General features: G+C 50.7%; 1 protein-coding gene and 1 long non-coding RNA gene across 2 annotated transcripts; one reads left to right on the forward strand and one right to left on the reverse strand.

The window, feature by feature from the left end:
* Positions 1–568: 568 nt before the first annotated feature.
* On the reverse strand, positions 569–12,530 carry AP2S1 (adaptor related protein complex 2 subunit sigma 1). Its single transcript, XM_086690197.1, is given in 5 exon segments — positions 569–931; positions 1,123–1,182; positions 1,537–1,650; positions 7,276–7,425; positions 12,277–12,530. Coding segments are annotated over 5 exon segments (645 nt in total). The 5' UTR covers positions 12,496–12,530; the 3' UTR covers positions 569–829.
* LOC147573688 (uncharacterized) lies at positions 7,531–9,181 on the forward strand. The gene is made up of 2 exons (XR_015244971.1): positions 7,531–7,699; positions 9,064–9,181. It is a non-coding gene; the product is annotated as an uncharacterized LOC147573688 (long non-coding RNA).
* Positions 12,531–21,046: the final 8,516 nt, after the last annotated feature.

A 21,046-nucleotide genomic window follows, 5' to 3' on the forward strand; every position in this document is an offset into this window, starting at 1 on the left:
CAGGCGTCAGACTTCGGCTCAGGTCATGATTTTGCGGTTCATGAGTTCGAGCCCCACATCTGGCTCTCTGCTCTCAGCACAGAGCCTGCTTTGGATCCTCTGTCTCCCTCTCTCTCTGCCCTTTCCCCGCTTGCTCACTCTTTCTCAAAAATAAACATTAAAAAAAAAAAAAAGATTCTGGAGCCACCTGCCAGGGCTCAGAACAAACCCAGCTTAGCCACACTAGCTATGTGACTGCGGGCAAGTCTTTTGACCTTCCCGAGCCTCAGTGATCTCACCTGGAAAGCGGGGATACTAACAGTCCCTTCCTCATGACCTTGTGAGGATTAGGGAAGGTGACGCCTGGTGCTGTTAGATGTTGGCAGGAGTATTACTATTTTAGTAGCAAGTGCTCAGTGTCCAAATCCCTCGCCCCTCCAGGTCAGGCGGGCGGGAATGCACCCGGTGCACCCGCCTCACTCAGGCCGACGGGTGTTAGTCGACCGACCGACCGACGACGGGTGGCGGGGCGTCCCTCGGTGCCTGCGGCTTCTAGGGCGAACAGGCGAGGGCTCAGAGACACAGGCCGGGCGGGACCATGGGTTTATTGGGAGCTCCACGCGTGCACTCACAGCGTCACACGACAAGGGCACGGTTACCCGGAAGGTGCAAGGTGGCCTCCACCCACGGCTGGGCCCGGAGGCGGTGGGGTGCAGTCTCCTTCCTGGTGGCCCGGGCCCAGCGGGGGCCTTCCTCCCGGGCGGCTGAGGGAGGGCACCGGGGTGGCCCGGGACTGGCAAGGGGGCGAGCAGGGAGCCGGGGGACCGGGGCGGGTGGGGGGCCTGCGCCCTCACTCCAGGGACTGGAGCATCAGCAGCTGCTTCAGCACCTTCGTCTGGCTGGTCTCGCGGATCTCGCCGGCCAGGAACATCTCGTCCACGACCGTGTAAACCTGAGCGGAGGGAGGTCGATGGGGCGGGGTGGCAGGGCGGGGGGTGGGGGGGGAGACCCTGGTGTGAGGGAGGCCTCCCCACCCCCCAACAGGTGCTGGTCCGAACCCCTGATGACAGAGAGCCAGGAAACGGACAGGGGCAGAGGCACCGGGCGGCCCGCCCTCCTCCCTCCTCCTGACCGGAAGCCCACCTTGTAGAAATTGAACACCAGGTCCAGCTCACAGACGTTGTGGAAATACTCGTTTAAGACCTGGGGGAGGAGGCAGAGATGGTTAAGAGCCGGGCAGGGAGAGACACGCAGAGAAACTGAGGAAGGGGGAGGCAGGGAGGAGGAAAGACGCGGTGACAAAGACGGTCAGAGGCAGAAAGTCAAGGGCAGGGATGATGGGAGAGCGAAAGACGGCAGACAAGACAGACAGACAGGCAGAGGGAGAAAGAGGAAACTGTACGGGCAGGGAGGGGCAGAGGGAGGCCCCCCACCCCCACCCACCCGGTCTGGGCATCCCGAGGGGAGACCAGCGGTGGTTCCGGGGAGTCGGGCCGAGGGCCACAGCGCCCCTACCCGCTCCCCCGCCACCCCCCCACCCCCCGCCTGCCCCTGCACCTCCACGAAGTTGTGGATGGCCTCCAGGTAGGCCAGGTTGTTGTCATTGACATCCACGCAGATGCAGAAGTAGAGGCCAGCGTAGCGTCGGTAAATGATCTTGAAGTTCCGGAACTGCAGGGCAGAGAGCCTGTCAGCGCCCAGCTGTGCCCAGGACCCAACGTGCTGGGCAGAGCGGAGCCAAAAAATTCCGTCCTTTATCCCATGCACGGTCCCTGAGGCCCTGCTCTGCATCTGGCCCTGTGCCGGGGACACAGTGGTGACAGAGACAGGCCTGGCCCTCCCCTCGCGGGGCTCCCAAACCCACAGAGGTTCATCCACGGCCATCCCCAGCCTGGGGATCCAGGAGGGCTTCCTGGAGGAGGGGGCGCCTGCACTGAGGTCTGCACTGGGAAACTAGATAAAGAGATAGATACAGGGGCACCTGGGGGGCTCGGTTAAGCATCCGACTTCGGCTCAGGTCATGATCTCGTGGTGTGTGGGTTTGAGCCCCGCACTGGGCTTTGCACGGACAGTACAGAGCCTTCCTGGGATTCTCCTTCTCCTCCTCTCTACCTCTCCCCCTTTGGCATGGTGTGCGCGCTCTCTCTCTCTCTCTCTCTCTCTCTCAAAGTAAATAAAATTTGTTTTAAAAAAAGAGAGAGGGGCGCCTGGGTGGCTTGGTCGGTTAAGCCTCCGACTTCGGCTCAGGTCATGATCTCGCAGTCCGTGAGTTCGAGCCCCGCGTCGGGCTCTGTGCTGACAGCTCAGAGCCTGGAGCCTGTTTCAGATTCTGTGTCTCCCTCTCTCTCTCTGCCCCTCCCCTGTTCATGCTCTGTCTCTCTCTGTCTCAAAAATAAATAAAACATTTAAAAAAATTAAAAAAAAATAAAAATAAAAAAAGAGAGAGATAGATATAGATACAAATAGGCATCAGGGTTTGCTAAGCACGAGGTCTTTGGCCAATATCTGAAAAATCCCAGCTCTGGATCTGGTGTTAGAATGTTTTGTCGCCACCTGGTGGAAACTACAAAACATTAGTCCCTGATTTTTATGCCTCTTTTTTTCCTCCCCCCGGGCTCATCCTTCTGTTAATTTCTATACTTTGAGTATGTTTCCTTTCCTTTTTTTTTTTAAGTTTATTTGTTTACTTAGAGAGAGAGAGAGAGAGCGAGCGAGCCGGGGAGGGGCAGGGAGCGAGGGAGAATCCCAAGCAGGCGTGGGGCTCAATCTCAGGACCCTGACATCATGACCTGAACAGAAATCAAGAGTTGGATGATTCACCGATTGAGCCACCCAGGCGCCCAGCATTCTGTTTTTTCTGAAAGCTCTCCGTCTCCCACTGTCACCCTCCCGGCTTGTTCCTATGCCTCAGTTTTAAATTTGAAGGCTTCTCGGGGAAGCTGGGTGGCTCACTCAGTTGAGCGTCGACTCTTGATTTCGGCTCGGGTCATGATCTCAGGGTCCTGGGATCGAGCCCCAAGTCAGGCTCTGCACTGAGCGCCTGCTTGGAATTCTCTCTCTCCCTCTCCCTCTGCCCCTCCCCATGGGCACCTTGTGTGCTCTCTCTCTCTCTCTCTCTCTCAGGGATCCGGCCCCCCACACCTTCACGCCTTCTCCTGCTATATACTCTCAGATGAGTCTCTTCCCGCAGGCTGGGGCAGGCCCCCTCTGAACTGCCCCCACCACGGGGCCCCCATCCCCACCCTGACCACTCCAGGCGTCACTGTCTGGGGGCAGGTCTGTCTCCTCACTGGACTGAGCTGGGGCTGTCACCGCCGTGTCCCCAGCACCACCCTGCACGGGAAGAAGGCCAAGCCCTAATCCCTGGAATCCGTGAATAGGTGACCTTACGTGGCAAAAGAGATTGTGCAGGTGTGCTAAGGATCTTGAGACGGGGAGATCTGGGATTATCCCGACGGGGCCCAGAGCAATTCCACAAGGATCCTTATAAGGGAAAGAAGACGACGGGAGAGTGTGGGTGGGAGAGAGAGTTCAAGAGGCTATACTGCCGCCTTTGAAGCTGGAGAAGGGGCCCCCCGTGCGGAGGAACGAGGGCCGCCTCCAGAAGTGGGGGAAAGGCAAGGAAACAGACTCTCCCCAGAGCCCGCAGAGGGAACTCAGCCCCTGCTGACCCATTGTGGACGCCCGACCTCAAGAACTGTGAGACAATGAATCTGTGTTGTTTGGAGCCACTAAGTTTAGTAATTTGTTACCACAGGGGCGCCTGGGTGGCTCAGTCGGTTAAGTGTCCCAACTCTTGATCTCGGCTCAGGTCATGATCTCACAGTCAGCGCGTTCGAGCCGCACATCGGGCTCGGCGCTGGTGGCGTGGAGCCTGCTTGGAATTCTGTCTCTCCTTCTCACCTACCCTCCCTCACTTGTGTGCGTGCTCGCTCTCTCGCTCTCTCTCTCTCTCTCTCAAAATAAATAAATAAACCAGAAGAAAAAAGTGATTTGTTACCACAGCAAAAGGAATCTAATATAGGTGCTAAGGAATAGGCATTCATGAACAAACGAGGGGAAGAAAGTTTGGGTGGCCTGGGCCTTCTCGTTGGGTACTCATTCTTAGGTTTTCCTCTCACAAGTCCCCTCCTCCAGGAAGCCTGCCCTGATCTCAGTCTCCTGAGAGAGACAGTATTTATTGTCTCCTACCCCTGATCCTTCCCACTTCGTTGGGGGAGGGACCAATTCTCTCTTTTTTTAAAAAAAAAAAATTTAACTTTTATTTATTTTTGGGACAGAGAGAGACAGAGCATGAACGGGGGAGGGGCAGAGAGAGAGGGAGACACAGAATCGGAAGCAGGCTCCAGGCTCCGGGCCATCAGCCCAGAGCCCGACGCGGGGCTCGAACTCACGGACCGCGAGATCGTGACCTGAGCTGAAGTCGGACGCTTAACCGACTGAGCCACCCAGGCGCCCCACCAATTCTCTCTTATTCCCCACTGCATTCCCTCCCCCGGGAACCCCTCCCTGACCCTCAGGCTGAGTCAGGCGCCCTCTTCCCACCCGGCTGCTCCGTCCCAGCCCTGCCCTCTCTGGGTGGTGGTGGGAGAGAGTGGGAAATAAACGCACAAAGGAACAAATGAATGAATTAATGGCCTACATTGGGAGGAACCGAAGATCTGGGCGTCAGGGCCCCTTGTGACCTTCTCGCCTGCCCAGCCGGCATCACCGACCTGCTCCTGGTCCCTCAGCACTCCGAGCAGGAGGCCCACTATGCTGGCAGCAGGGGACGGGGCATCCGCCCCCTCCTTCCATCCTGCACCTGCTGCACCGGCTCTCGCCCCATCGCCCCGCTCCCCGCAAGGCCCCCCATCTCGTCCTCCTCCTGGAAACCCTTTTCTCCAGGCTGCTGGGACCCCCGAATCTCCTGGCTTTCCTCTGCCTCCTCACCTCCCGCCTCTACATATGGCCTCTCTTCTCTCCTTTGTTCCCCTCTGTCGATCATCACCACCCCCCCAACCCCGCTAAGTCCCTCGGCCTTCCTTGCCCGCAGTGTGCAGAACCTTCCAGATGACCACATCCTGCCCAAACTCCGGTTCATCACTCCGTCCTGGATTCTCCGCTGGGGTGTGAACAGACGCCTCACTCCTGGCCTTCGCCCTCAACCTGCTCTTTCCTGAGCTAGCCCACCTCCCTTCTCTGCTCAAAACCCTCCCTGAGCAGCCACCGGCACTCGTAAGAGCTCAAGTCTTATGAGGCCCACGAGGCCCCAGGTGATCTGTCCCCGTTATCTCTTTGACCTCATCGGCCCTCCTCCCTGCCTTACAGCACCTCAGACCCGCTAGCTTTCTTGCTATCCCAGGAATGCCCCACTAGGTTCCCGCCTCAGGGCCTTTGCTCCCTACTCCTTACTGGCTACTCCCTGGGTTGGGAGGGCTCCCTCCCTCTCAGATATCATCTCCTGCCACTTCTTCAGCCCCTTCAGGTCTTGGCTCCAATGCTACCGTTTCCAGACTTCCTCCTTAAATCCCTGACACCTGCATTCCGACCCCCGCGGTACACACGCCAGCACTTCACCTCCTACAGATGACGCTTTTGCTCCCCGGCACCTGTCACCACCCGCCAGGCTCTACCTTTGTCACCAGGCTCCCTCTGACCAGAACATCAGTGCCCTCAGGGCAGGGACTTGGATCTTTCAGTTCCCGCACCCAGAACAGTGCCCGGCGGAGGCGCCTGGGTGGCTCGGTTGGTTAAGCGTCCGACTTCGGCTCAGGTCATGATCTCACAGTTCGTGAGTTCGAGCCCCGCGTTGGGCTCTCTGGTGTCAGAGCAGAGCCCGCTTCAGCGCCTCTGTCTCCCCCTCTCTCAGCCTCTCCCCTGCTCTATCTCAAAAATAATAAACATAAACGTAATAATAATAATAGTAAGGAACAGTGCCCGGCATACAGTAGGCCCCCATTAAATGTGTTGAACTTACAGCCTGGCTGATGCCGTGGGAATTAAAGACACAGTCTTCCTGATTTAAAGACACTGGGCTGGTTCAGGCAGTATAGCCTGCAACTCTTGATCTCAGGGTCATGAGTTCAAGCCCCCTGTTGGGTATGGAGATTACTTAAAATGAACGAATGAATGAATGAATGAACGAACGAACGAACGAACCTGAGACATAGCAACAAACAGCCATACAAGATCCTTGACTGGCTCTGAATAATCAGCTACGACAATCTGGGGGACATTTAACTATTGATTGGGTATTAGAGTAAATAAGGGAGTATGATTACTTTCATCAGGTCGGCTAATGATATTGCGGTAATGTAAGGAAGCATCTTTATTTTCTGAGATAATTAGGAGTGAAAAGTCATCATCTCTGTAACTTAATTTCAAACACTACAGCAAGGGATAGTTCGCTACCTTAGTCTCTACTTGTGTGTGTGTGTGTTTCTAGAGTTTTATTTCATTTTTAAGATTTTATTTTTAAGCAATCTCTACATCCAATGTGGGGCTAAACTCACAACCCTGAGATCAAGAGTCACGTGCTCCACCGACTGAACCAGCCAGGTACCTGGGCGCCCTCATTTTTATAGTAATTTGTTAAAATAAGTTTCTTTTTAATGTTTATTTACCTTTGAGAGAGAGAGAGAGAGAGCAAGCGAGCACGAATGGGGGATAGGCAGAGAGAGAGGGAGATACAGAATCTGAAGCAGGCTCCAGGCTCTGAGCTGTCAGCACAGAGCCCCACGTGGGGCTCGAACCCACGACCTCTGAGATCATGACCTGAGCCAAAGTCGGACGTTTAACCATCTGGGCCACCCCAGGCGCCCCTTTATAGGAAGTTTTAAAAAGGCACGAGAAAAAAAAAAATCCTTCAGCCAAAAGAAAAAGAAAAGGTAGAGCCAAAGGGTGAAATATTAATACAGATGAAATCTGGATAGTGGGTGTATGAATCTTCAACCAACTTCCTTCTCACTGTATTAATCTGTATGTTCGAAAATCTTCACAACGTGGGGACCCTGGCGCCTGGTAGAGCGTGTGACTCTTGCTCTCGGGGCTGTGGGTTCGAGCCCCACGTTGGGTGTAGGGATGACTTAAAACTAAAATCTTAAAAACAAATTTTTTTTTTCCCACAATGAAAAGTTCTTTGCAAAGAAGGAAGATCGCCAGCTCAAAGCGTGTTGAGGGAATGAACGCGGGAAGGAAAAGAGGGCCCGAGGGGTTCCTGCCTGTAGGCGTCGGGCAGGAGGCTGGGCAGGAAGGACGGGTGGAGGGAAGCAGGCGAGTGTGGGAGGCATGGGGGGGGGGGCAGGGGAGCATCACCTCCACAAAGTTGGTGTGTTTGGCATCTCGGACAGTGACCACGGCGTGCACCTCCTCGATCAGCTTCTGTTTCTCGTCGTCATCGAACTGCATGTACCACTTGGCCAGGCGCGTCTTGCCCGCCCGGTTCTGGATGAGGATGAAGCGGATCTGGGGACAGCAGGAGAAAGCGGAAGTGAGCGTGGCGGGGAGAGAGGGCTGGTCCAGGATGCCCCGCCCCAAAGCCCCGCCCATCCCCACGGGCCACGCCTCCTGCCGCCTGCCCTCTGGGGTCTCAACTGCTCCCCGGAGCCCGGTGGTCCCAACACCCCAAGGGAGTGACTTTTCCCACTCCCTGGCCCTGAGGCCCAGGCTCCGCTATCTTTGTCTGTTTGACCTTGGACGAAGGATCCGCCCCCTCAGCCTCAGACTCCCCACCGGCAAAGTAAGTTTCCAAGGAAGATCCATCTCGTCAGTGTTCGGTGGGATAGAGGTTTATAAGCTTAATTCAGGAGCCGGCACGTAGCATGCGCTCGGGAAATATTTTGAGTTTCAGACTTCTGTGGTCTGAATCCGGGAGACCCCAACTCTTTTCTTTTCTTTTTCCTTACCAATTTCTTAAATTTCACCCACGTAAAAGATATGTTTCTTTCTTTTGAGAGAGAGAGAGACAGAGCGCACACATGAGACAGAGCTCAGAGAGAAGGAGAGAGGGAATCCCAAGCAGGTTCTGCGCTGTCAGCGTGGGGCCTGACACTAGGCTGGATGTCACCAGCTAGAGATCATAGAGTCAGAACCTTAACCGACCGCGCCACCTAAAATTCACCCATTCGAGACGTACACAGTTCAAGTGGTTTTTAGTGCATTCATATGATTGGGCAAAAATCACTAGTCTCTAATTCCAGAATATTTTCATCACCCCAGAAAGAAACCCCCACCCGTGTAGCAGACACTTCCCCTCCTTCTGGTCGCTGGCAGACAAGAACCTTTCTATCTCTATAGATTTTCCTGTTCTGGGCATTTCGTGTAAATAGAATCAGAAACTATGTGGCCCTTGGTTCGGCTTCTGTCCCTTGGCAATGTTTTCAACGTGTTTTTTTTTTTTTTTTTTTTTTTGGGGACAGAAAGAGACAGAGCATGAACGGGGGAGGGGCAGAGAGAGAGGGAGACACAGAATCGGAAACAGGCTCCAGGCTCCGAGCCATCAGCCCAGAGCCCGACGCGGGGCTCGAACTCACGGACCGCGAGATCGTGACCTGGCTGAAGTCGGACGCTTAACCGACTGCGCCACCCAGGCGCCCCCCCTTGGCAATGTTTTCAAAGCGCACCCACGTGGAGGCGTGTGTCCAGGCTTCACTTCTTTTCTTTCCAAAAAAAAAATTTTCTTTTAATGTTTATTTTTGAGACGGAGAGACAAAGCATGAGCTGGGGAGGGTTGAGAGAGGGGGAGACGCAGAATCCGAAGCAGGCTCCAGGCTCTGAGCTGTCAACGCAGAACCCAACGACCATGAGATCATGACCTGAGCTGAAATCAGACGCTTAACCGACTGAGCCAGCCAGGCGCCCCCAGGCTTCATTCCTTTTTATGGCTGAATCGCATTCCACCACATGGTTATACCTCGTTTTGCTGACCCACCCATCCGTTGATGGGCATTTGGGTTATTTCCACTTTTGGGTGATTATGAATAAGGCCGCTATGACCATTTGCATGCAAGCTCTTATATGCACGTTATGTTTTCATTTCTCTAGGGTATATACCTAGGGGGGGAACCGCTGGATCTTGTGTTAATGTGCGTCTCACTTTTTCAGGAACTGCTGAACTGTTTTCCAAAGCATCTGCCACTTCTCAAGTCATGGAACTCCTTGGTGCCTCAGTTTATCCACCTGGAAAGGGCCTCATAAAGTGCGATGGGAAGTAAACAGTGTGTGAAAAGCATCTAGACCAGCACCGTGCCTGGTTAGGATTACGCGCTGTGTCAGTTCTGATTACCATCAGCGAGGGCTAGGAAATTCGTTCTTGTGATTCTGAAAAGCCAGGTCAACCCTCATAGGGCTACTATGAAAACGTGAACAAGTTAATGCCAGAAGTGCTTAGCACAGTACCTGTTATATGTACAGCCCTCGATACGATTAGTGATCATGGCTGAGAGGCATTTGTCCAAGTGGCTAAGAACACAGACTCTAGAGCCTGAATGAATCCTGGCACTCCTGGCTGTGTGTCCATGGGCAAGTAACTTGGCCTCTCTGGGCCTCAGTTTCTCCTTCTGTATAATGGACATAATGAGAGCACCTCCCTCATAAGATAGTCGCAAGGGTTAAGAAATGTCAGGGGCCCAGCACAGTGGCTGGAACATACTAAATGTTACACAAGTATTAGTTCTTAGTGATATTATAATTCACCATCATTTGACTTTGAGAAAACCAAGGCCCGGGGCGCCTGGGTGGCTCAGTCGGTTACGGGTCCGACTTTTGATTTCAGCTTGGGTCAGGATCCCGGGGTCGTGGAACAGAGCCCCATGTCGGGCTCCGCGCTGAGCGTCGAGCCTGCTTGGGATTCTCTCTCTGTTCCTCTCTCTCAGCACCTCCCCTGCTCGCACTCTGTCTCTCAAAATAAATAAATAAACATTAAAAAAAATTTTTAAATGTTTATTAAAACACACAGAGTGACAGCGGGGAAGAGGCAGAGAGAGGGAAACACAGAATCAGAAGCAGGCTCCAGGCTCCAGAGCTGTCAGCACACAGCCCGACGCAGTGCTTGAACCCACGGACTGTGAGATCATGACCTGAGCTGAAGTCGGATGCTTAACCGACTGAGCCTACCCAGGCGCCCCAAATAAATAGCTAAAAAATAGTAAGAAAAGAAAAGAAAACCAAGGCCCAACTTCACCCAGCTAGGAAGCCCGCCTTTAGGCCCAGTTCTGTTTGAGACAGGCATGCATATGCCCATTTATAGATTAAGAAACTGAGGCTCAGAGAAAGAAGTCTCACAGCCACAAAGCACACCTGGGAGTCGAAAGGCTTTGCTCTGGACCCCTCTACCCTGGCTGACTCTCCGGGAGCCTCTATCCGTTCATGGGAGTCCACTCTCTTTCCTAAGCCTCACTCTCCAATAGTCCCCCTTCCCCCAACCAATCAAGACACACAGGAACAGGATGTTACACTCTCCTTCCAAGAACCCCATCTGCTGAGCCAGGGAAAACCACTTCCTAGCAGGCCAGGGGTCCTGGGTACAAAGGGAAAGGGCCTGGGGGCGCCTGGGTGGCGCAGTCGGTTAAGCGTCCGACTTCAGCCAGGTCACGATCTCGCGGTCCATGAGTTCGAGCCCCGCGTCGGGCTCTGGGCTGATGGCTCAGAGCCTGGAGCCTGTTTCCGATTCTGTGTCTCCCTCTCTCTCTGCCCCTGCCCCGTTCATGCTCTGTCTCTCTCTGTCCCAAAAATAAATAAACGTTGAAAAAAAAAATTAAAAAAAAAAAAACAAAGGGAAAGGGCCTGGGCCTGGCTGGGGGGAGGCTCACTAGGCAGCCACAACCTGTGGGCAGAGCCAGAGATATAGAGGGTATATGGGGGAGGAGAGCTAAAAGAGCTGAGGCAGGGGCGCCTGGGTGGCGCAGTCGGTTAAGCGTCCGACTTCAGCCAGGTCACGATCTCGCGGTCTGTGAGTTCGAGCCCCGCGTCAGGCTCTGGGCTGATGGCTCAGAGCCTGGAGCCTGTTTCGGATTCTGTGTATCCCTCTCTCTGCCCCTCCCCCGTTCATGCTCTCTCTCTGTCCCAAAAATAAATAAACGTTGAAAAAAAAAATTAAAAAACAAAAAATAAATAAAAATAAAAATAAAAGAGCTGAGGGAGAATCCTGCCGCTCACCCCCAAATTCCCTCACACACCTCTTCTGTATTAGAATCTCTCCACCTCTGGGAATCTGCCCTAAGAGGTCCCTTCCCTCCTGCACCCTCACCCCTCTGATGTTCCCTCTGGATGCCCCCCAACCTTCCCTGTCTCTGAGCCCCCATCCCCTGGAGCTCTTCCATTTTGACTTCCAATTTCTGGGTTTCGATCAATCCCCTCTTTTAGGCCTCAGAAGGCTTTTTACTGGGGACATCCCTTCTCTGACGCCAAGGCCTCCTCCCCTGTTCCAAAGGTCCGTGTTGCCTCCAAGGACCCTGTTTATGGGGGAGACTCCCTCGTTCTGACACCCACCTCCATTGATCTTGTTTTCCAGCTCCCTGCCCAAAGACCCATCCTGGGGGAGGGGAGCCAAATCCAATGCCCAGTCCTTGCTCCCAAAACTCCATTCACATCTCTCACACTTGCATGTCTAACCCTACCCAAGACCCCTCTTCTTGGAAAGACCTGTTCCATTGCCCCCCAACCGTTTCTAATACCCACTCCCTACCTCCAAGCCTTCTCCTGCTTTGCAACACACTTCCCCTGACCCCATTCCCTACAGCAGCCTACTTCCCGTCTCCAGCGCCCAGGCTCTTCCCCTTGAGATTCTCTCATTCTCTTTCTCCCTCTCTCTCGTCAGCAGTACTTCTCCCGTTTCAACAGCCCCTCTCTTCCTTCAGTGTCAGTTTCCGCCTTCTAAAGACCCCTTCTGAAGCAGTCCCAGAGGTTTCCATTCTTCTCCAATTATCCTGCCACACTCCCAGAGATCCCTCCTCTTGGGTCGCCCCCTCCCCACCTCCCATTCCTTCTCCCCACCTCCGAGGTCCCGATTCACGAATCGCCTCCGCATTTCAACCCCCCGCCCCCGCCATCTCCAGTGTCTCCCGCACAGCCCACTCCCCTTGGCACTCGGTCGCCAATGTCCTCTAGCTTCGAGACCCCCGGTGCGCTTCCGCGCCGAGAATCACCACCCAGTTGCCCCCTTCCCGGGCCTCCAATCGGCCCCAATCCAGAGAGCCCGCGCCCGGCCCAAACCATCGCACCGCGGCAGGGGACGCTTGTCAGCACCCAAGCGAGCCTCAAACACCTGCACGCGGACCCACCCTGCGCCCGTCCCCAAGGTGGGCGCGCCCCCGTTACCATGGCGACCCCCGTCCGGACCCCAGCGGCCCCGGTCCCGCGGCTACTTGGCAGCTCCGGCTCCCGCAGCAGTCCGGGGTCCCAGGGCTAGAGCGGACTTCCGGCAGAAGAACGCGCCCGCCTTCTCGCGCACAGCCCACTGGGAACCGTAGTCTCAAGAATGCCTTCCCCCGGCCAGGCTGCAAGCCTGGGAAAAGGGCTGGTCCCCCTTCCCAACATGCTGCGCGACTGTCCTTTCCCACCCCACGGTACAGACCCCGAATGCATGCTGGGAGTTGCGGGTGATGGTCCCTTCCGAGGACTACAATTGCGTGACAGCCCGCAACGGGGAGTTGCATTCTGGGAAATGTAGTTCTGGTAGTCCTCCCTCCATCCCTATCCTCCCAAGGCGAGAAGGGCATGCTGGAAATAGTAGTTTTAAGTAAGAAATTGATCTGTGGGTCTGGGGGCAGAAAAAAAAAAAAAAAAAAAAAAAAAAAAGAAGGAGAAAAAACTGCGCTGTGGGAACTCGAAATGTGACTCTGACCGCGCTCACCCAGTGCTTTTTTTGAAATATATTGCGGTTCCCTGTGGGAGATTGACAGTGGTTTAAGAGAATGATTTTGAGAGGACTGTGTGCAAATTCGGCCATTGCATTAACTAGCTGTGTGACTTTGGGACAACAACTTCACCTCTTAGCTCAATTTCTTCATGTGTAAACAGGAGTAATCAAGAGGTCACCTGGGCGGGGTTGTTTTACATCTTCGATAAGTTTCCGAAGCGCTTATCACAGTGTTTGATACATAGTAAGTGCTCAATAAATACTAGCTGACATCACGAATGCTCATTGTTAACGTCCACAGGATAATAGGATCTTTTTACTTCCTATCCAGAGGTACAGTTGTCTCCTTTCAGTTATCTCAAATAGGCCAAATGTTTTCCTAACTCAGCAACTTTTCCTCTGTACTTTGCTATTGCCCATGGGCCTTTCCGCATTCATCCTGAGGCTGGCTCCTTTTCTTCCTTTACCTTAAACACCACTTCCACAGACCTGTGTAGAAGACCCTGCCTGCCTACAAAGGTCCTCTTCTCCCGTCACCGAAATTCTCTAGGTTTGATTTTTTTTTTAAGTTTACTTATTTACTTTGACAGAAAGAGAGAGGGAAAGGGGGGAAGGGCAGAGAGAGAGAGAGAGAGAATCCCCAGCAGGTTCCACACTGTAGTGCATGGCCCGATGTGGGGCTCGAACACACCACCTGCAAGATCATGACCACTGAGCCACCCAGGTGCCCCTAGGTTTGATTTTTTTTTAATGTTATTTTTTAACGTTTATTTATTTTTATTTTTATTTTTATTTTTATTTTTTTTAATTTTTTTTTCAACGTTTATTTATTTTTGGGACAGAGAGAGACAGAGCATGAACGGGGGAGGGGCAGAGAGAGAGGGAGACACAGAATCGGAAACAGGCTCCAGGCTCTGAGCCATCAGCCCAGAGCCCGATGCGGGGCTCGAACCCACGGACCGCGAGATCGTGACCTGGCTGAAGTCGGACGCTTAACCGACTGCGCCACCCAGGCGCCCCAACGTTTATTTATTTTTGAGACAGAGAGAGACAGAGCATGAACGGGGGAGGGTCAGAGAGAGGGAGACACAGAATCCGAAACAGGCTTCAGGCTCTGAGCTGTGAGCACAGAGCCCGATGCGGGACTTGAACTCACGGACCGCGAGATCATGACCTGAGCCAAAGTCAGCCGCTTAACCGACTGAGCCACCCAGGCACCCCTGATTTTTTTTTTTAACATTTATTCATTTTTGAGAGACAGATCACAAGCAGGGGTGCATTAGAGAGAGAGGGAGACACAGAATCCGAAGCAGGCTCCAGGCTCTGAGCTGTCAGCACAGAGCCCCACGTAGGGCTCAAACTCAGGAGCTGTGAGATCGTGACCTGAGCGGAAGCCAGACGCTTAACCGACTGAGACACCCAGGCACCCCTAAGATTTTATTTTTAAGTAATCTCCAAACCCACCCTGTGGCTCGAACTCATAACCCCAAGATCAAGCATCACACGTTCCACCGACTGAGCTGGCCAGGTGCCCCTCTAGGTTTCTTTTTTGTTTTGTTTTAATGTTTATTTATTTATTCCAGAGATAGAGAGAGGGAGAGAGCAGTGGAGGGGGACTGAGAAAGAAAGGGTGTGAGAGAGAATCCCAAGTAGTCTCCATGCTCTTCTCATGGAGCCCGACAAGGGACTCGATCCCACTAACCATGAGATCAGGACCTGAGCCAAAATCAAGAGTCTGACGCTCAACCAATTGAGCCACCCTGGTGCCCCAAGTTTCATTTTTTATAGTATCAGTGGGGAGACCCTCTGACTCCCTGAACTCAGGACTGACCTCCTAAGCTCAGCAAGCTCCCAGAGCTTCTGCCTAACTGTCAAATTCATCTTTCGGAAATTAACTAACGAGTTGCTGGACTGGGGAAAGAAACATTTGTGGATGAGATGCCTGTGCGGATGAATCAGAAAGTGCTCAACAGTGACCTCAGTTTCATTGTAATGTTAAAATCCCCCCCTCTGAATATTCCTCACAAGCCCTCATAAGAGGAGCCTGAGTACCATGGTTCTGGGAGTCCCTGATCTGTCCCTCCCCGCCCCCCACCCCGCCCTTGCTCTGTCTCTCAAAAAGAAATAAAAATATTTAAAAAAACACATATCATAGAACAATGTAAACTCAAAACGTGGTATTAGCAGAAGCACCAACACATTGGCACGAAAAGGTTAGGGATCATTTCTATCTGGTGCACTGCTGTATCTCTAGGAAGGTTGGGATTGAAAGAAGGTAAGCAAGGTGCCCAGGATATAAAATTAAAGAGGCACTCTTGAGTGCCTGGGTGGCTCAGTCAGTTAAGCGTCCGACTCTCCATTTCAGCGGAGGTAATGGTCTCTTGGGTTCTTGAGTTCGAGCCCCACGTGGGGCTCTGCACTGGCAGCCCGGAGCCTGCCTGGGATTCTCCGTCTCCCTCTCTCTCTGCCCCTCCCCTGTTCGCACTCTCTCTCAAAAATAAATAAATAAATTAAATAAATAAATAAATAAAACCTTAAAAAAAAAAAGGCACTCACTCTTAGGTGATGACCCTGCCCTTGCAAGAGTCTGAAAGTCAGCACCTACTTGAGGTTTGTTCCCTGGACACCTTGCCTGGCTCACCTTAGTCCCAGCCTTGACGTCTAGCGCTTAGCTCAGTGCCTGGCATGAGTCCGGTGTTCCAAAAACATTTGCTGGATGAATGAGTGAGTGAATGAATGAATGAATGAATGAACAGTTATCAAGAAAAACACACTGTCCCCACTCTGACGACATTCACGGTCGGGCAGGGGAAAAAGGACATTGTATCCATGAATTTTAAAACCACCTAGGAAACAGTAAATATTATTTTATCTCACACAGTTTCTGTGGGTCAGGAGTTCGGGAGTTCAGCTGGATGATTCTGGCCTGGGGTCCCTCGTGCGGTTTGCAGGGGAACAGATTCTGTCTGTGCCTTCAGGAATCTCATGCCTGGGTGGTTTGGAGTCTAAAGGTGATATTCCAGAGACACGGAAAGGAGCAATCCTAACACTTCCACTCAATCCTAACACTTCCACTCTCGTATGGATTTTGAAATGATCCTTCCCTTTGCAAGATCGTGACGGTATGCTTGCCCTGGGGAAAAACTGGAAAGAGTCAAAATATGCATCGTGAGGGGAAAAGTCAGTTAGTTTATGTGCAGCTACATAACAAAATATCAGGCAGTAGTTAAGCTGACAGAGGGGCGCCTGGGTGGCTCAGTCGGTTGCGAATCAGACGCTTGAGTTCAGCTCGGGTCATGATCCCAGGGTCATGGGATTGAGCCCCACGTGGGGCTCTGCATGGAGTTGGAGTCTGCTTAAGATTCTCTCTGTCTCTCCCTCTCCCTCTCAAATTAAAAAAAGAGAAAAAAGAAAAAAAAAGGAATGAGAGAAACGTGTATGCATTGACACGTTGTTGGAGACACAAAGGATGTTGTGGAGAGGTATCTCCACAGTGTACCATTTGATCTTAAATTCATTGTGCCAGCTTTGTGTGTAGAAAATTTTCATGTCTACAAAAAAAAAGTTGTAAAATTAGGACAACGAACTCCAGTGTTTACTCGCCTAGATTCATGATTAGCTGACATTGTGCCCCATTTACTCTATGTACGTATGTATTGGAGCGATTAAAAAAAAATGTTTTTAATGTTTATTTAGTTTTTTTTTTTTAATTTTTTTTTTCAACGTTTATTTATTTTTGGGACAGAGAGAGACAGAGCATGAACGGGGGAGGGGCAGAGAGAGAGGGAGACACAGAATCGGAAACAGGCTCCAGGCTCTGAGCCATCAGCCCAGAGCCTGACGCGGGGCTTGAACTCACGGACCGCGAGATCGTGACCTGGCTGAAGTCGGACGCTTAACCGACTGCGCCACCCAGGCGCCCCAATGTTTATTTAGTTTTGAGAGACAGAGAGAGACAAAGCGTGAGCAGGGGAGGGGCAGGGAGAGAGAGACGGAGACACAGGCTCCAGGCTTTTATCTTATTTTCCCTTCCTTCCCCTATGTTCAGCTGTTGTGTTTCTTCAATTCCTTATTTTATTTTATTTTATTTTATTTTATTTTATTTTAGAGAGAAAGAGAGTGAACGGGGTGGGGCAGGGGAAGAAGGAGGGAGAATCTTATGCAGGCTTCTCCCTCAATGTGGAATCCAAGGCGGGGCTCGATCCCACCACCAAGAGATCATGACCTGAGCCCAAATCAAGAGTCAGAAGCTTAAATGACTGAGCCATCCAGGCACCCCAAGACATGAACAGTTTGAAGAGTCCACTTCAGTTATATTGCAAAATGTCCCTTAATTTGGGTTTGTCTGCTGTTTCCTCATGATGAGATCCAGGTTTGACATTTTGGGGCAGAAATATGACAGGAATGATCCTGTTTCTTCTCAGAGTATCTCATGAGGGGCGTGTGATGCTAGTTTGTCTCATTTGAGTTTGATCTTTTGGTGAGTTTGGTCACTGGGCTAAGGTAATGTCTGCCACCATTTGGGTTTTTTTTAATAGGCTCCACGCCCAACATGGGGCTTGAACTCATGATCCTGAGATCATCTGAGCTGAGATCAAGAGTCAGACGCTTAACCCACTGAACCACCCAGGCGCCCCCACATTTTTCTTCTTAAAAGTTATGTGATATATCTGATACCAAACGCATAAGCAACACAAGAAGAAAAAAAAAAGCTGAGCATCAAAATTAAAAACTTTTGTGCACCAAAAGACCCTGTCAAGACAGTGAAAAGACAACCCATAGAATGGAAGAAAATATTTGCAAAGCCCCTATCTGGTAAGAGACTGATACCCAGAGTAATGTCTCCAAAGAAGAGAGACAAATGGCAAATAAGCCTAGGAAAATATGCTCAACATCACTAGTCTTCAGGGAAATGCAAATGGAAACCACAGCGAGATACCACCTCACAACCATTAGGATGGCTATTATCAAAAACAAAAGAAAACAACCACTGCCAAAACAATAATGACAAGGGTTGGCAAGGATGTGGGAAAATTGGAACACTCGCACATTGCGAATGTAAAATCGTGCAGGCCCTGTGGGAAACAGTTTTGCAGTTCCACAAAAAAGTTAAATGTAGAATTACTACGTGATACGGCAACTTTATGTCTAAGTAGATATTCCAAATGACTGAAAAGGGGGTTCAAATACCTGTGCATCAATGGTCCTAGCAACACAATTCACAATAGCCCCAAATCCAAATGTCCAGTAACAGGTGAATAGATAAACAAGATGTAATATATACACTGAAACATTACTCAACCTTAAAAAGGAATGAAATCCTGATACACGCCCCCAACCAACGTGGAGGAAACTTGAAACCATCATGCTGGGTGAAATAAACCAGACACAAATGGACAAATGTGTGGTTTCATTTACATGAGGTACCTAGAACAGGCAAATGTATAGAGACAGAAAGTAGTTCTCTCTCTTTCTTTTAGCAGGCTTCATGCCCAGCACAGAGCCAGCCCTTGATCTCATGGCCCTGAGATTAAGACCTGAGCTGAGATCAAGAGTTGGACGCTTAACTGACAGAGCCACCCAAGCATCCCTGTTCCAGGTATTTTTCTAAGCGATTCGCTTATTGAAACCTCAAAAGAACCCCGTGCAGTAGGTATTAATATTATCAACTCCATTTTAAAGATGAGGAAATTGAGGTACGGAGAAGTTGAGTAACTTGCCCAATGTCACACAGCTAGTGTAAATGGTGGGGTTGAGATTCTAGTCCAGGCATTCCAGCTCCAGAGTCAATGCCTCAAGCCACTATACTATGCTACATTCATGTAAGCGTGTAGAGAGATCTGGGGGAAAAAAACAAAACAAAACAAACACATTTCTGGAGAGGTAAGTGGGATGGGTTTAGATTCTCCATGGAAACTGAATTTTATCTAGAGGTTTTTAAAAAATATTTCTTTATTTTTAAGGGGGGGGGGAGGAGGGGAGTGCAGAGAAAAGGAGACACAGAATACAAAGCAGGCTCTGGGCTCTGAGTCATCCACACAGAGCCTGAGGCAGGTCTTGAACTCATGAACCATGAGATCAGACTTGAGCTGAAGTCTGAAGTTCAACTAACTGAGCCACCCAGGCAGGCGCCCCTAATCTAGAGTATTTTAATTTTTTTGCAAGGACAAGAAATTCATGTAGTATTGCATAATTTTAAATAATTAAAGAAAATAATATATAACAGTGGGCAATATAATATATATATTATATAACATATAACATATATTATATAACATATATTATATAACATATATTATGTAACATACAATATATATTATATAACATTTAATATATATTATATAACATAATATACATTATATAACATATAATATATATTATATAACATATACTTTGCCCATTGTTATGTATTATATATATTATATGTTATATAATATATATAATATTTGTTACATAACATATCTATAATATATAACTATGGGCAAAATATTTGAACAGCACTTCACCAAAGATGCTATTCAAATGGACTTTATACCTATGAAAAGACGCCCAACCTCATAAATCACTGAGGAAGACAAATTAAGACTAAAAAGGATACGATTGAACAACCATTAGGATGGCCAAAATTAAATTAAAAAGACGGAAAAGGTGGGACAGCTGAAATTCTTACACCTGACTCCTGGGATGGAAATTGGTACATTCACTTTGGGGAAGGTGAGTACATGCCCGCCCTGTAACCAGCAATTTCATTTGGGTACATACCTAGCAGGAATGAATACGTATGTTTACCAAAAGACGTATTCTAGACTGTCACAGCAGCACTACCCATAATAGCCCCAAATGGAAATTACCTAGATGCTCACGACAATAGAATGGCTACATACATCGTATTTCATCCACATGGTGGAATACTACACAGCATTGAGAATGAACGATCGATAAGTACACACAGTATCCTGGAGGAATCTCACAAGGTTGATTAAAAGAGGCCACTTGTTGCATAATTCCGTTTTTATAAAGTGTAAAAACGGGCGAAACTGATCTATGGCCATAGAAATCAGGATAAAGATTTTCCTCGTGGGAGGGAGTGACTGGAAGGGGTCACCAGGAGGCTTCTGAGAGATTGGTCACATTCTGTTTACCTGGGTGAACGTTACAGGGGTGTATTTTCATTTTTTAACGTTTATTTGTTTTTGAGAGAGAAAGAGAGCAAGCGTGAGCAGAGGAGGGGCAGAGAGAGGGAGACAGAGGATCCAAAGCAGGTTCCGCAATGTGATGAGCGGAGACGCGGGACTCTAACCCACCTCGAAATCAGGACCTGAGCCGGAATCAGGAGTTGGCCTCTCAAGGGACTGAGCCACCCAAACGCCCCACAGCGGGTGTGTTCCTTGTGAATTACTCATGGAGCTGTATGTACCCTTGTGATTTGTGGACTTCTCCGTATCTATGTTATATTTCCATTTTTGAAGTCTGTAGAAATTGAGAGGTTCTTTCATTATCCATCCTTCCATGAGCCTTTAAGTGCGTGACCAATTCGTTTCAACCGCTGGCCTGGAGACGGGATCCAGCAGTGAATCCGAGCGGGGATCCGAGCATCCCCGCCTCCCGTTCCTTCCTTGTGATTGGCTGCCCTGCCGACCAATGGCGGAAGAGTTCACCGCTCTCTGTCCTCCCGGCGGCATCAGCTGGCGGCAGCTTCCTCCGTTCGGTTTGTAGGAGGCGCTGTGAGCTCACTGACTTCTTAGTCAAGCGCAGACCCGGTCCCCGCCCTCTGTCTGATTTTTTTAGACTCTGAGGAATGTACAGAGAATATACGCCAGCACATTCACCTCTTTGCAAAACTCTTTAGTGGATTTTTCTGGCTGTGTATCTCTACGAGCGGGGTCCAGAACCCCAGGCTCCGCCTGGCTCGTACCTACTCCGGCTCTCTGGCTGGTCTGAGTTCCAGCCCTCAGAGCCCCTCTGGGAGATGCTTGGGAAATCTCGGCAGCGGCCCAGGCCAGCAGTTGGTACTTCTCTCTCTGTCAGCTAATTGTTTACTCGGTTGTTTATTTATCCTGGAGCGGAGGCTAGCAGGGCAGTGAGGGGGCGGCTGCCCCCAGGGAAGCCTGCTTCCTGTGGTTGGCTTGCTAACACCGGCCCTCTGGCAAACTGGGAAGAATTGCAGAGCTGGGAAGACCCTCCTTGATAGTTCAATTGTTCATTCAAGGAAAACACTGCCTGAGACCC

The sequence above is a fragment of the Puma concolor genome, chromosome E2, assembly GCF_028749965.1.
Source record: "Puma concolor isolate L17-30 chromosome E2, mPumCon1.1.hap2, whole genome shotgun sequence".
NCBI lineage: Eukaryota > Metazoa > Chordata > Mammalia > Carnivora > Felidae > Puma > Puma concolor.